This window comes from Xenopus tropicalis, chromosome 4 (genome assembly GCF_000004195.4).
Source record: "Xenopus tropicalis strain Nigerian chromosome 4, UCB_Xtro_10.0, whole genome shotgun sequence".
In the NCBI taxonomy this organism is placed as follows: Eukaryota; Metazoa; Chordata; class Amphibia; order Anura; family Pipidae; genus Xenopus; species Xenopus tropicalis.
The window spans coordinates 26,363,611-26,379,227 of record NC_030680.2 but is presented as its reverse complement, the minus strand read 5'-3'; the positions used below and the strand labels follow the sequence as shown (position 1 = coordinate 26,379,227).

The 15,617-nt window shown below is 39.3% G+C and overlaps 1 protein-coding gene across 2 annotated transcripts in view; it reads right to left on the bottom strand.

Annotated features, from left to right (window-relative positions):
- The window catches only part of ano3 (anoctamin 3), a 192,385-nt gene that overhangs the window by 75,311 nt on the left and 101,457 nt on the right, over positions 1-15,617 (bottom strand). Inside the window, exons 7-9 of one of the 2 annotated variants that reach the window (XM_031900580.1) lie at positions 13,120-13,164; positions 4,140-4,271; positions 907-1,013 (exon numbers count right to left, since the gene is read on the bottom strand). In XM_031900580.1, the coding sequence (XP_031756440.1) occupies positions 907-1,013; positions 4,140-4,271; positions 13,120-13,164 (284 nt within the window). The remainder of the gene's footprint in view (positions 1-906; positions 1,014-4,139; positions 4,272-13,119; positions 13,165-15,617) is intronic. The other variant, XM_031900579.1, reaches the window with a different exon arrangement.

Here is a 15,617-nt window from a genome sequence, read left to right as displayed (position 1 = left end):
ATCAATCAAGCAAAATGAGTGAATGTTGAAAAAAATCTGAGAAAAGTAGGCCATGACCTATTTATTGTAAGCTCACCACTCCCTTGAGTACAAATACTGTCAGGAAACTGGGAGCTTTAATACTGATCTAGAAGCCATCAGCTGGCACTCGGGCGGATGAACAGAAATTTATGGCGAAATGGCTGGTTGTGTACAGGAAGGGGTAACAAATGTAGCCTTTAAAGCTTGCACTCTAATCTGGCATGTCAATATCACTGCAGTTACAGATAAACATCATGGCAGCTCCTGAATTGTAGGGAACAAAATGTCACACCTACAGTATAATCATAGTTTTTGTAGTTGATAAAGGTTTGGTTTAATGGTATTATACTAACCATTGGCCACTATCCCCATGTTATGTTTTATATTATTCAGAATCCTGCACAGTGTCAGACTGAGGTAGTTTGGGCCCACTGGGAACGTATCCTCTAGGGCCTGACCCCTACTATCCACCACAGATCCTTAGCATTCTGCACAAACACACCACCTCACACCTCTACTGATCTCTTCAGCAAAGGCCCATCAGTTCCACTGGTGTTAAGCAGGCAGCATGTGGGACTATTGAGAGCCCAGCAGGGGCCCAGTATGACAAGGGCCCACCAATTGCTTCATCGGCATCCCAGTAGGCTAGTCTGACCCTGAGTTCAGATAACAATCACAACTGCTTTTGATTTAGGATTTATCAAAGGAGAGTCAAGCCCGTGTCTTTCTTCACACTCCAGTTCCAGGCATCCCTCATAGCAACTGGACTTCAACCCATCAATTTAAACCCTACCAAGCAATAGTTAATGTTACTCAAAAGTACTGGCTATAATATAGAATCCAAAAGTACAAGCTAAAAAAGACTGCTTTAATACTTAACCATACCCATCTTTGATTTCCCATCTTCATATTTTGTCCTTTGCAAAACATGGTGCACAATCCGACTTCTTGTGGAGTTGCTAAAGAATGTGTCTTTGTTGTTTATTGTAAAACTGTTGGGAAAAAAATGTAAAGAATTATTGTAATGATGCCTGATATCAGGATATTTATAAATATATTTCATACAAAACATAATAAAAACCTATGCACCTCAGGGCCTGTTTTTAACGCAGCTGCTCACCAATTTCACGCCCATCTGTGTATCTAGTATATTAATATCACTTTAGTTCAGTTGCGTTTAGCATGACTGTCAAGCGCCATTACTTTGTGAATAGAGGAAGAATAACTGGATTCTGATCCAGGCATGCCCCTCTGCCTTTAACAGCCCCCTTTGGTTTTAGGCCTGATCCTTAGCTATTCAGATTCCACCAGGTCATTCTACATGAGAATTTAGAGACTAAGGTCCAACAAAGGAGCCAACATAAAAATCATGGATTTCAATATCGTGGGATGGACCAGGTGAGAACTAAAAAACAACTACAGACTCAAACTGGAAATAAGCTAAAGTCAAAATCACCAGTTCAATACTAGGGACAAGCATACGGTAGGCAGGAATCCAGAATCAAGCCTCAGATATCAGCCTTAAAGCTCGGACACCCAAGTTCAAGCAGACATGACTTACAATGGGCAATGAATGAAATAAGAGTTGGAGATTTATTGGGGAACGTTATGGGAAACTCAAAACAGCTGAAACAGACTACTCCTGGAAATTCAAGCATGAGATAATATCCAGTTGTCTACTCAAACAGAGAAGAGAAACTGAAGACCACACAGCAAACTGTAGGCCTCTGGTGGTCACAGTAACCCAGAAATAAAGAATCTGTGGTGATAATTCACTTCCATGTCACTCATAGATTCTATGTAATATACCTATAAATCTAGAGTGAATCATGAGGTGTAATGATGTAGTACATACAACAAAAGCAATGTATGTGTTGTGGTAGAGGTGAGGCGTAGTGATGAGCAAATTTCTTCACCAGGCATGGATTTGAAGAGAAATTCCACATTGCGCCATTGGCGAATCGTTTGGCAAAACGTCCGCAAAATTTTGCACAGCCAAACCTATACACAGACCAATAAGCTGCCAACTATGTCTGTAGTCAATAGCAAAGAATAAAGTATGAATGGACAGATTATAGTGTGTGTATGGAACATTCATTCTCTTCATATTGCTATTAATTCAAACATGGCTAAGCCATATGCCTTGTTGGCTGCTGCATTCTCCACCAACTGTCACAGAACTAAATTACAATGTTTCAGCCAAGTCAAGCAATATGGCAGCTTACACTGAAGAAGAGGAATGAATGGCAGAAGGCAAAAAAGAGTATAAACAAATAACAAAATGTAAATTTATCATGGATTTTGAACACTAACTTATTACTAATATTGGATTTCCAAAATCTTTAGATTGCAGATTAGTGCCATCTGGTGGACTGAACTTTGTAGGATGAGATATTTGCTAAAGGTTTCAAAGCTATTTAAACAATTTTTGGAATTAATGACCAACATAAAAACCTTAAGATCTTTCCCAAACTTGTTTGAATCAATTGAAAGATCACATAAAATAGCTGATTACCTAAGTAGTCCAGTTTAGAGAATGGAAAAGCTTATTCTTATTCTCAGTGATGCTTTATTATAGCACTTGGCAGAAAAAGAGGTGCACATACTGTTGCAGAAGTTCATTTTAAGCCCGCCACTCTAAGCATACTGCTATGTCCCCCAGTCATTCAGGTTATTACATAGACCTACAAATATCTTTCTTAGACTCTATTGTTTTGCAGTACTTACATTGCCAAACTTAGGGTCATATAGCACAAATTAAAAAGCAATGGATCAATAAAAGATCCTTGAGTTACTTTACCAAAAACACAAACTGTTCCATTTATCAGTACCCTTTTAGCTATGTTCAGGCAGATCCCTGTCTAAGTACAAATGAGATGTAGGACAATATTCCTTAAGTTAATAAGTAAGCCTCTGTGCTTAGGATTGGCACCTTTCAGGGGACTCCTGGCTGGGAGTGGGGACATGATGTCAGTGGGCAGGGACATGATGCCACATGGGCTGGTGAAGTCACTATGGCACTACTTTTTTATTTGAATAAGGAAAATCATCTGGCTATCACACATGTATCCAAACCATGGAATACATTTTAGTATCCTGTGGTCTATATGATTTTTCAGACTGTCATAATATAGGGACTACAGAACAGGGCAGTTTCAGGGTTTAGTGCAGCATCGAAGTGGCCAGGTTTATTCTGCCCCCCACAACCACCCCACGTCACAAGTATAAAGAGCACAAAATTGCTTTCTAGAAGACAAAAAAACCCTATTTAAAAATCAGGGGCTTTTTGCCTCTCCTGGTAACTTGCAGGACACTGCCACCTCCCAGGGTTTCTCAGTTCACCTTTTCTCAGCACCCTTGTCCAGACAGGCATCTCAGCATACAGGGAAGAGCCCAGTGGTAGGGCTATGAAGGATGCAGGGTGACATCAAATCCTGGGGGAAGGGGGGAGGAGGCAGCTTGCAACAGGAAGAAGCTCAGTACCATCGTAAGAGGATCTGGAGCAGCATCCCCACCCACCCATCCATGGTTTGGTCTAGTTTACTAGTGGGGTTTGCAGATGGGTGCTTGGACATCAAGTTCATCACTGTGGGTAGAGGAATGCTTGCATAAGGGGGCCTATGGCCATTGAATTTTACGGCTAATTTGCCGATAGTATGCAGGCTCTTTGCTGGCAGGGGATCTGCAAAAGTGGTGGGTTCACTTGCCCATCTGACCCTTTAGGGACTGGGGGGCTGGCCTTTCAGGTAGGTCAGGAGGTGTATGTCAGTTTATTTTGACAAACATTCCTTAAAAGGATTTTTTTCTTCATTGTCCAAGTTAAAACCTGTGGTTTGTAAGTTAATATATTAATATGTTGTTATTACTATATCAGTATTTTGAACTCTAATTAAAGCTGCCGCTGCCCCAAGTTCTGGAAGTCATTATTGTGACTTGGAAGGTGGAAAAGGTAAGAGAGGTACCAGGTTATGAGGGGTAAAGTTTTGGGCTATCTTCTTCCTCAGGGTTTGATGCTGCCCTTGATCTTCATCTGGAATATACTGGCTCTTGTTGATCTGGGATGCCATTACTTTCCTTTTCCCAGATACAGAACAGCTATCTCACTCATATTAACCTACTGGTGCATCCGTGCGCGGCTGAAGGGAGCTGTGTAGCAGTCTGTCTCTTCGAGGTCTGGAAGGGCTTCTTTGTCAAGCTTCATTGGGTTTCTGGGTAGCCAGCTTTTAAGCTGCCTCATGTTCCTCTGCAAACTGAAAATGGAAACTCTTTTATATCAACCTGCCGTGTGTAAAAACATTATTCTGGAGACAAGTCACTGAACAAAACAATGAAATATACATGCTCTTTTACTGGTTGCTATGATTATAGAATGGTTCTGCAGCAAGACTAACAGCAGAGGAAATTAGCAGGAGAAGCAAAGGGAAAGTTTATGTTTAACATAAATCACAAAATGCATTATTAGATTAAGGATGACAGTTAAAAGATTGGCCAAATAAGGCTGATTCCATGTATAACAGTATATTAGGCAATAGCAAGTATATGATCTTTCAGAGAATAATAGTTAGTTAGCTGAATAAACTATCTATCATCAATGATAATACTTTATTCTATTGCTTTATATCCTGTGCTTTATCCTTATAATTCCATTTCCACATGCCCTTTATCTGTTTTACCCTTTCTCTCTGTTAAACTCATTGCTGCCTTTTAGCAATGGAGGGGGGGGATATAAAGATGTGACTGATAACACCACTGAATCAACATCAAAAGAGAGATTACGGTCAACAATTTTCTCATAACATAATTGTATCAGGGAAAATAAACATTCACTCAGTCCTGATTAAAAGTCGAAGAAGGGGTCACACAGGTACAATATGGGTTCACATATACTGGGGGGGGTCCCAAGATCTGACATATCTCAGCAGTGGTGTTACTACAAAAAAGTTCTCCACCACAAAAAAACTACTACCCCCTACTTTCTATAGTTTTTGCTTAACTAGATAATAAATGACTAAAAAATAAACTAATAAAAGACCCAGTTGACTAAGCTATGTCAAAATTTGCCCTTGGAAAAGAGAAAGTTGGGGTGCCCACAACTGTAATGTAATAATAATGTAATAGGTCTAGTAACCATAGCAACCAATCAGCAGGTAGCATTTACTGTTCATAGCAGGCATCTGACCCAGTTACTGGGAGTTAATAGATCTGGTCCAAACTCTTCTCCTGTTATTACATTATTCCCAGGCCCAGACAGGGATTCAATATAGACCCTGGCATTTTAAGCACACAGAGGCCCAAACAGCCCCCCACCAGCCCAATAAATAGTGACTGTTTATGGCAAGTAACATTTTGAAATGGTGGCAGGGATCAGGGATCCACACTGTGCTTATCATGAAATGCAGGGGAGAGAACACTGTGTCTGGCATGAAATTCTACAGAGGGAGGGAGAACTGTGTCTGTCATAAAATGCTGGGGGCCACACTGTGACTGTCACAAAATGCTGGGGGCCATGCTGTCTATGATTAAGGGTCCCTGAACACAAAACGCATAAGGCGGTTGTTCATGGCACTTTAATTTTAATCAAGAACTCTACCTGAAGACCTGCTCATTGCTCTTCAAAACATGGTGATAACCACACTGTGTCTGTTTTAAAACAATGAAGACTACACTGTGCCTGTTATGAAATACTGGGGGCCACACAGTGCCTGTCATGAAACACCTTGGGGGGCTTTAATCCTACTCTTGAAGACAGGTGGGCCACTCAGCTCCCAGTATGGATCTATTCAATGTCATAAGTACATAATAAGATGTTTAGCATTCTATGATGCCAAGAAAGTTGCTCATTTAATGCCCCAGTTACTTTAGATTTCTGCCTTAGTGTCCAAACCTAAAATATTGTCCTTCCTTCTACTTTTCATCATTAATGTCAATAACTTTTTAAAAATTACTAGGAGCATTTCATGCTTCCAACACATTTTCAAGTTCAACTGAGAGCAGATTGACTCCCTTCAGTTACGTTGGGCCCCTTAGGATTTGTTTTGCCACTATTTTTTTTTTTACTAAACCTACAGCAAGAATGCTTTACTACCAATGTCCCAGACACTGAATATATATGGCATGGTGGTGTAATGGGTAGCACTCAGTTCAATACAAACAGGCACTGGTACCATGTAGGAGATGGGACTTGGTAGGTTTAAGATCACCTTTATAAAATATCTGCAATTGGTCCAGAATAAAAGACTCTAAATAGCCAGATTCCCTACCCAGCTTGTTCCTTCACTTTTGGCAAGGTGGAGAGCTTCTTCCAGTCTGCTGGGGTTATGTAATAAAAGGCACTAAGTTTACCCAAGAGCAGTAAGCCATAGCAACCAAACAGCAGGTAGAATTCTTTGGTCACCTGGTCAAACAAAAGTCTTATTGGTTGCTGTGGGTTGCTGTTACAGGGCAAACTTTCTGTCTTTTTTTTTTTACATATGGTGGTATGAGTCCTACTTGGAGCCAAGAGCTGCTTTTTCTTAGATGTCCTGACTATTTTAAACCATTAAGGTGGGCCCCTGTAACTGATTTCACTAAGGAGTAGGTTGTCTTAGGGCATAGTACAGGGGCCTCCTGCTTTATGTTGGTGGAGCCCCAAGTGATCCCTCCAATTATATTAATAGTGCACATTAACTTGCCATACCCCCTCTAGGCCAATTAGGAAAAGATTCCAAAGGGCATAGATAACAGTAACCAGGACTTCCTGAAGTACAGTAGTAGGGGAATTAAGCCCTACAGTGGGTCAGGGTGCAGGGTTCCTTTCCTAGCAATGGTACCTGTATGTCACCTTGTTACCTTTGCCAAGAAATTTTCATTACTTGTATTTAGTGAGCTCCTTATGATATGACAATTATATTACATTGTCCTTTTTGCAATAGTTTCCCTTTAATAATATCTGTCCTTTCTCTCCTTTTCCTTCCCCCAAATCTTTGTTTTTAGCCCCTGTACAATTTACAAAGCTGGGATTGTTTAATAAACTTTTAGCTTAAGCTCATTTTGTTTTAATTGTCTGCTTTAATATTTTATGAGCAGAATTGTACTGAGTGCAATTCCTTTGTTATATTGTCATCTGGTGATAATTACAAAAGTCGTACCTTGGGTCTCTGGGAATAAAGAGGTTTTGCTATAGAAGCGTTAAAACAGCTTGGTGGAATTTATGTGTTTGATGGAGAAGCTGGGGGCGATGTTACACAATATGGGGATATGTAATATCTGTTAACCGGCCACCCACACCACCCACATGCTGGAATACAAAGCAGCTCAACTGTCAGGGTGCATTTATTTAAAGTACTAAACATATTGAAAAACCCAGGAAAATTGAAAAGAAAGGAGAATGTTGAAATAAGTTGTTTCTTTTAACCCTTACAGAGCTTCCCCCTGTTCTTTCTGCTGTTTGGAAGGATTGAAAACCAGTCAAAGGTTTGGTTTATCCACACAGGGTTTATACGGTTACCCTGTTCTGCCCACCCAGGGGTAAGTACTGCAAGGGGTATACTAACTATATGTGACAAGTGGCAGAACTGTGACACGCAGTGATCTTCTTGTGTCACTTTGCTCCTTCTGGCACAGGACCTACACTGAACCATCTTACAGTCAATATAATTCTGCCCTCACCAGTCGCCCCCCTGGGTGCTAGAGGAGGGTATAACACCCGTGTAGCTGAGCCCTTATGCAGGGTGCTACTTCTATAATCTTCTTGATTGATAAACATATTAAATAGGATCAAACGGTTATTTTAATGGGCAGTAGTGATGAGCAAATTTTTTTGCCAGGCATAGATTCGCGGCGATTTTCCAGATTTCGCCACTGGCGAATTGTTTTGCATAACTTCCATAAAAATTTGCCATGGAAAAAATTGTTTCACGGCAAAAAAAGTTGCGGTTGCGTGAAATTGGGTGCTGGCGTCTAAAAAAATGGGTGTGGTTGCGTAAAAAAAGACGGGGGTGACAAAAAAAAACGATTGACAAATGCGTTTCGTTAATTTTCTTGTCGTTTTGCAAATTTTATGGCGAATCGAAACAGGACAGAATCGCTCATCACTAATGGGCAACCTTTCTCTCTGGAGTGGCCATATTAAATTAGTGCTGGAATTTTTACCTGGCATACTTTCAATTTAAAGCTGTTTTCTTAACAACTCACCACTTTCAAGATCTATTATATTTTTGAAATAATGCAGGGTTTCCCTTTGACAGGGCCAGAACTAAGGGTAAGTAGAACATGCCTAGGGTTCAGTGTGAGGGGGGGTTAGACTTGTACCTTATCTACCTGCCTATCCCTAGTTTGTCTTATTTGCCTGCCTGCCTGCCTGCCTAGGCCTAGTGTAGTGATGCGATGCACTATGGTAAACTGGTAATCGCATATCTCAATTCCGCTCCCTCATCAAGCCACTCCCTTCCAATGTCATTTCTCTGTAATGGAGGGGCAGGGGTTTGCCTGGGGCTCTGCCTTTTGATTTTATTTATTACCTTTTTTGGAGGGCCATCCCCTGTTAATATTCCAGTCTCTCATTCAAATGAAAGCCTGGTTGCTATGGTAATTAGGACCCTAGCAACCAGATAGCTGCTGAAACTGGAGTGCTGCCACATATAAGCAAATAATCTCAGACTAGCACTCTCTTCTAGTGATGAGCGAATTTTATCGGCAGGCATGGATTCGCAGCAAATTTCTGCATTTCGCCATTGGCGAATAGGGATGTAGCGAACCTAAAAAAAAAAGTACGCCAAGAAGCGCGAATATTCGCGAACTTTGCGAACCCTATAGACTTCAATGGGAAGGCGAACTTTAAAACCTAGAAAAGCCATTTCTGGCCAGAAAACTAATTTTAAAGTTGTTTAAAGGGTGCCACGACCTGGACATTGGCATGCAGGAGGGAGATCAAGGGCAAAAATTTCTCTAAAAAATACTTTGTTGAAAAAGCGTTGCGTAAAAACGGGCAGACCTAGCGGAAATATGCGGCGTTTTTTGCTATTTCGCGCTATTGGCACCATGGGATTTGCTTACACCAGTACTAGGCTGAAAAACGCCATGTGTGGTTGTGCGGCGTTTTTCAGGCTGAGAAAAAACGCAGCGAAAAAAAACGCGGCGAACCCAAATTGCAAACATACGCGGAAAGTTCGCAAACTTGCGCATTTGCGAACACCCGTTGTTCGCGTGAATTACTTCGCCGGCGAACAGTTCGCTACATCTCTATTGGCGAATAGTTTCACGAAACTTCCATAAAAATTTGCAGCAGAAACATTTGGCGTGTGTCAAAAAAAGTCACGGGTGCATAGAAAATGGGCGCGCCCACAGTAGAATTGGGTGTGGTCACGTAAAAATTGGGTGCGTCGCTTCAAAATGGGCGCGGGTGACAAAAAAAAGATGCGGGACAAATGCATTTCACATATTTTTGTCATTTCGAGGATTTTTCGCTGTTTCACGAATTTTCTTGTTGTTCTGAAACTTTTATGGCGAATCAAAACAGGACAGATTCGCTCATCACTACTCTCTTCTACATACTAAAAGTTAAGTTGAAGGTAAATTTGTACCATCCTAGGCCTAGGCCTTGCCACAAATCCAGGCCTGTATTTATCACACTTGGGCAAGAGTAAGCGAGGGATATTTGTTACCATATACAGTATACTTTCACTAAATCTACAGAATGGTTTTGAAATGAATGTAAGTAAAAGCACAAATATAAGGGCTAAGCTGCAGTACATTGGTGACACTGCAAAAAAAAAATAAAACTGAAATGGAACACATTGCAGCCTACAATGCAAAAATGAGTATATAAAGGAACCAGCACAACTCCTTTTGAAAGTGAAGCCTCTGACTGTAGGGAGTTGTTGACACTGCCACCTGTCTTTCAACTGTGACACTGCAACGCAAAATGGTGCACTAGATATGTCATTTACACCAATCAGTACAGGGAAATGACTAGTAATATCTTATAGGCCCGTGTCAGGCAACAACATTCTGCAAGGGTAGAATTTTGCCCTTGTACCTTAGCCCTTAAACTGATGGCTGGCACATCTCTTCTTCTTTATGCATATTTTATTTCAGACATGCTTTTAATGGCATGTGTCAGCTTTACCTGCAACAATACGAACACAATCAGGGCAATTCTTCATCTAATGTCTTCGCATGATAATTATAGTAAATCATTTTTGTGAATTTGCCGCAAAGTTTCTGAAACATGCACTACAAAAGGAGCAAGAGGGTATTAGAATGTCAAATTATAGTAAATGTATGATGCAGTTGTATGTAAAGGGTAACCAAAGCTATACTGAATGTCACTTTATTGGAAATAGCTGCTGGTAATAATAGCAAATATATACATACATACTGTAATAACAATGGGCAGAAATGTTCCCTGAACTTGAAAACCATTGCAACCAATCAGCAGATAGCTGTTATTGATTTAATGGGGTTGTTCACCTTAAAATTAACTTTTAGCCTAATGTAGAGCCTGATAGTCAGAAACAATTTGCAATTGGTCTTCACTTTTTATTTTTTTGTGTTTTTTTTAGTTATTTTCAGCTCTCCAGTTTGGAATTTCAGCAGCTATCTGGTTGCTAGGGTTCATATTACCTTTACAACTAGGGAGTGAGTTTTGAAGTTGGAATGAGAAACTGAAATATGAATAGCAGAAGGGCTGAATAGAAAGATAAATAATAAAAAGTAACAATTGCAAGCTCACAGGGCAATCATTTTTAGCTGCTGGGGTCAGTGACACCATTTTGAAAGCCGGAAAGAGCCAGAAGAAAAAGGCAAATCATTAAAAAAAATCATTAAAAAAATTTAAAAAATGAAGACCAATTGAAAAGTTCCTAAACATGGGGCATTAGTTATGAGCGAATTTTTTGGCCAGGCATGGATTTGCAACAAATTGCCATTGGCGAAACCATGAAAATTTGCTGCAGGAAAATTCGTTGCGCGTAAAAAAAAGCCGTGGGCGACATAAAATGTTGCGTGACATTTTATGGTGAAACAAGACAGATTCGCTCATCACTATTGCCCATAAGGAAATCAAATAATGATTGGCTGTTATTAGTTTCTTTTTTACATTTTCCTTTCCATTTATGAACCAAACCAACCAACCAACTGGCCATTTATGAACCGAACTGGCCAACCAATAATGTTAGTTATCTAACTATTGTATTATGATCTGCCTAGAGGTCAGACCTCCATTGCTATGGTTTCATATCAACCATCATCGTCAGGTGACCCCCCCCCCCCCTTATAAAAATTTAGATTTTCCAGTTTTGGTCAATCTGCCCCACTATGTAAGTGATTAAACTGCCCACAGATATCAAAAGTCAAGTTTTGTGTTAGACAAACTAAAAGGCACAAAAAGAGGCTGATAATAGAGTAATCTATCTTCAACCTTTCATCATATTTACAGACATATTTGCAAATTATACCAACAGCTCTGCCATTTAAACTCGTTAGTTTCAGGCACCCTTTAATATGTAGATGTTTCCAATGCAGTCTGCAAGGAGCTAGGTATTGCATTCTAGGATATGCTAATATAAGCAAGCACAAGCATTACTGGGTAAAGGCTTGAAGCAGTTGTAAATTTATACATTATACAGTCAAGAAAATCCCATCACTATTCATCTATTAGTGGTCATTGAAGTTCTAACATTTGAGCAGTACTGTATTGACACTAAGGTTTGGCATTATCCTAAAGATGCTAAAAATAAAACTGGTTCAAAGTATAAGGAAAGCACATAGATTTATATGTATCCCAATTAAATGAGCGTACAAATCAATTTAAATAAGTGAATTATATTAATTAGCCATTATAACCCAATTAATTATGAGTTGCTTGGCTGCATTGTTGGCTGTTCTCAGGGTTTTTGACACAGTTTCCCATCTAGTAGATAATGGTAGATGTTCCTGTCATCACCTGCCCAGAAACCTCTCTTGCTATATATATGGCTAACATTAAAGGAGAAGGAAAGGTAAAAACTAAGTAAGCTTTATCAGAAAGGTCTATGTAAATACAGCCATAAGCACTCACAGAAACACTGCTCTGAGTCCTCTATCAAAAGAAACACAGGATTTCTTGTCTCCTTTTTTGGGAACATGTTCTTTGGTATCTGACTTCCTCTCTTTTAGGGCTCCTTCAGGTTTGGGGCTTAAGTCTGCTCAGTTCTCTCCTCTCTCCCTCTCCCCCCTCCCATAAGAATGCATAAGAACTCACTTCCCCCTCCCTTAGGAATGTGTGATCTGAGCTTCCAAGGCTATAACTGCAGCAGGAAGCTACCAAGACCAAGCTAAAATGGCAGCTGCTATTAGAGAGCTATGTAGGGTTCTTTACTCAGGTATAGTAAATCTTTCTACAGAATGAATATAGCGTTCTAGATGGCACTAATGTGGCGAATGTAATGGCAGTAAAATGCCAAAATGACTTTCCTTCTCCTTTAACGTCTAATTATTAGTGTATGTATTTTCCCAATGAAACCATGATATTTTTTATTAATGCAGCTTACTATATAGTTATCAAATGGTTAACCTGCAATAAATGATGATCTTAATTCTCAAAATATTTAGAATTCCTTTTTCTGATTACTAATGGTGGATCAAGAAGAACCCAGAGTGATATAGGGTATCTCAGTTATCTCCAACCATTAGCTAAGCTGCATTTCTAAGTGTATTTGTAATGTAAAGTATCCAGAAACGTTGGGGTGGGGGGATATGTTTACCAGTTCCTGTAAAAATTGAAAACACTTTTAGAAAAGTCCATCTAAAATGTCTAACTTAATGATTGATTGCATTCAACTTGTAGTTATTAGAGGTGCCCATTATATTCAGTTGATGTGGTAGTCATTTTGGGGGGGGGGGGCTCTGTGAATCTTTATCTCTTTGGATCCTTCCATTTTACAAGGTAGGTTGACTAACACCAAAACTAGGTTGCCAAAACATTGGTGAAAACTGAAGCAACGCGTTTCACAGATCGAGTACCATCGATGAAATGCAAGTCAAGCTCTACTATTAGCATAAATTTACAACTGCAGCGGATTTGGGTTTTGTTTTGCAGGATGGGTATTTCGCAAAAGAAAAACTGCATCACCCACCAACCTGCCCATTGTTTTGCTCCTCCAGTCAGTGTAATAACATTTTTTCCTGTAAGAATAGCATTGAATGTTAAATAAGCAGAAACAGTCAGAATGGCTTCCCTTTTAATGTAACAGAAGATACTTGACATAATGTAAAATGTAAATCTTGAAGTCTGTTTAAGATGGATGAACCATAAATGCCACATAAATTAGAAACCATACTGTATATTAATAGAGCTAAAATATTGCTGCTGAGTTATAATTACTGTAGTACGAGGGAATTTCTGCTCCTATCTTATTGAAGGGTCTACAAACAAGGAGACTGTTCCAGCTAAGTATATTATAAATACATCTAAAAACCATATGATCCAAGGTTTTGATCCCTTGTGGGACCTTTATCAAGGCATTTATCAAGGAAGGTCCCAAGAGGGAACGTTGGATTGTATGGTGGATAAAGAGAAGTTGCTGATGGGATTTGGGGTGGTGATCCCTCCTATGGGTATTTACATGTCTTGATCTAGCACACGATAAATATATTGGATTGGAGTGCGGACGCACAGATTTTCTTTGTGTATGTATATATATTATTATATATATATATAATATATATATATATATATATATATTAGTGATGAGCAAATTTTTTCATCAGGCATGGATTTGCAGCGAATTTCCACGGATTGTTCCACAAAATTTCTGTGAAAGTCATGCGGAATGTTTTTTTGTTGCATGTCAAATTTGGGCCAGTTGCATAAAAAAAAACACAGACGACAAAAAAAATAGACATGGGCGACAAAAAAATTGTGCGACAAATGCGTTTCGCAAATTTTTCACCGTTTCGTGAATTCTCTTGCCGTTTCGCGAATTAATGGCAAAGTGAAACGGGACAGATTTACTCATCACTAATATATACTGTATATATATATATTTGTTTTTTTCTATGGCACTATATATATATACCTGTATATATATAGTATACACACACAATGTATATGTATTACTATTTTTTTGCACTGGCACCCAGGTATTATCTGGCAAAATTATCTGGCAAATTGTATCTATATATATATATATATATATATACAGGTCCTTCTCAAAAAATTAGCATATTGTGATAAAGTTCATTATTTTCTGTAATGTACTGATAAACATTAGACCTTCATATATTTTAGATTCATTACACACAACTGAAGTAGTTCAAGCCTTTTCTTGTTTTAATATTGATGATTGTGGCATACAGCTCATGAAAACCCAAAATTCCTATCTCAAAAAATTAGCATATCATGAAAAGGTTCTCTAAACGAGCTATTAACCTAATCATCTGAATCAACTAATTAACTCTAAACACCTGCAAAAGATTCCTGAGGCTTTTAAAAACTCCCAGCCTGGTTCATTACTCAAAACCGAAATCATGGGTAAGACTGCCAACCTGTCTGCTGTCCAGAAGGCCATCATTGACACCCTGAAGCAAGAGGGTAAGACACAGAAAGAAATTTCTGAACGAATAGGCTGTTCCCAGAGTGCTGTATCAGGGCACCTCAGTGGGAAGTCTGTGGGAAGGAAAAAGTGTGGCAGAAATACTGCACAACAAGAAGAGGTGACCGGGCCCTGAGGAAGATTGTGGAGAAGGACCGATTCCAGACCTTGGGGGACCTGCGGAAGCAGTGGACTGAGTCTGGAGTAGAAACATCCAGAGCCACCGTGTACAGGCGTGTGCAGGAAATGGGCTACAGGTGCCGCATTCCCCAGGTCAAGCCACTTTTGAACCAGAAACCTGTTCACAGTTTACTGACCATGGTATTACTGTGCTCAATTGGCCTGCCAACTCTCCTGACCTGAACCCCATAGAGAATCTGTGGGATATTGTGAAGAGAAAGTTGAGAGACACAAGACCCAACACTCTGGATAAGCTTAAGGCCACTATTGAAGCATCCTGGGCCTCCATAACACCTGAGCAGTGGCCACGCCACATTGAAGCAGTCATTTCTGCAAAAGGATTCCCGACCAAGTATTGAGTGCATAACTGAACATAATTATTTGAAGGTTGATTTTTTTTGTATTAAAAACACTTTTCTTTTATTGGTCAGATGAAATATGCTAATTTTTTGAGATAGGAATTTTGGGTTTTCATGAGCTGTATGTCACAATCATCAATATTAAAACAATAAAAGGCTTGAACTACTTCAGTTGTGTGTAATGAATCTAAAATATATGAAAGTCTAATGTTTATCAGTACATTACAGAAAATAATGAACTTTATCACAATATGCTAATTTTTTGAGAAGGACCTGTATATACAGTCCACAAAATTTTCAGCACACCAAACCCGTAATATAAGTCACCTGGGTGCTACCTCCATGTGTCTAATTATCCAGAAGTCCAAAAATTGGGTGCACACCAGGATATTTTTTAAAGATTAAAACATGACTTTTATTTAAACATGCTGTTAAAACTGTTTAACAGCATGTTTAAATAAAAGTAATGTTTTAATCTTTAAAAAATATCCTGGTGTGCACCCAA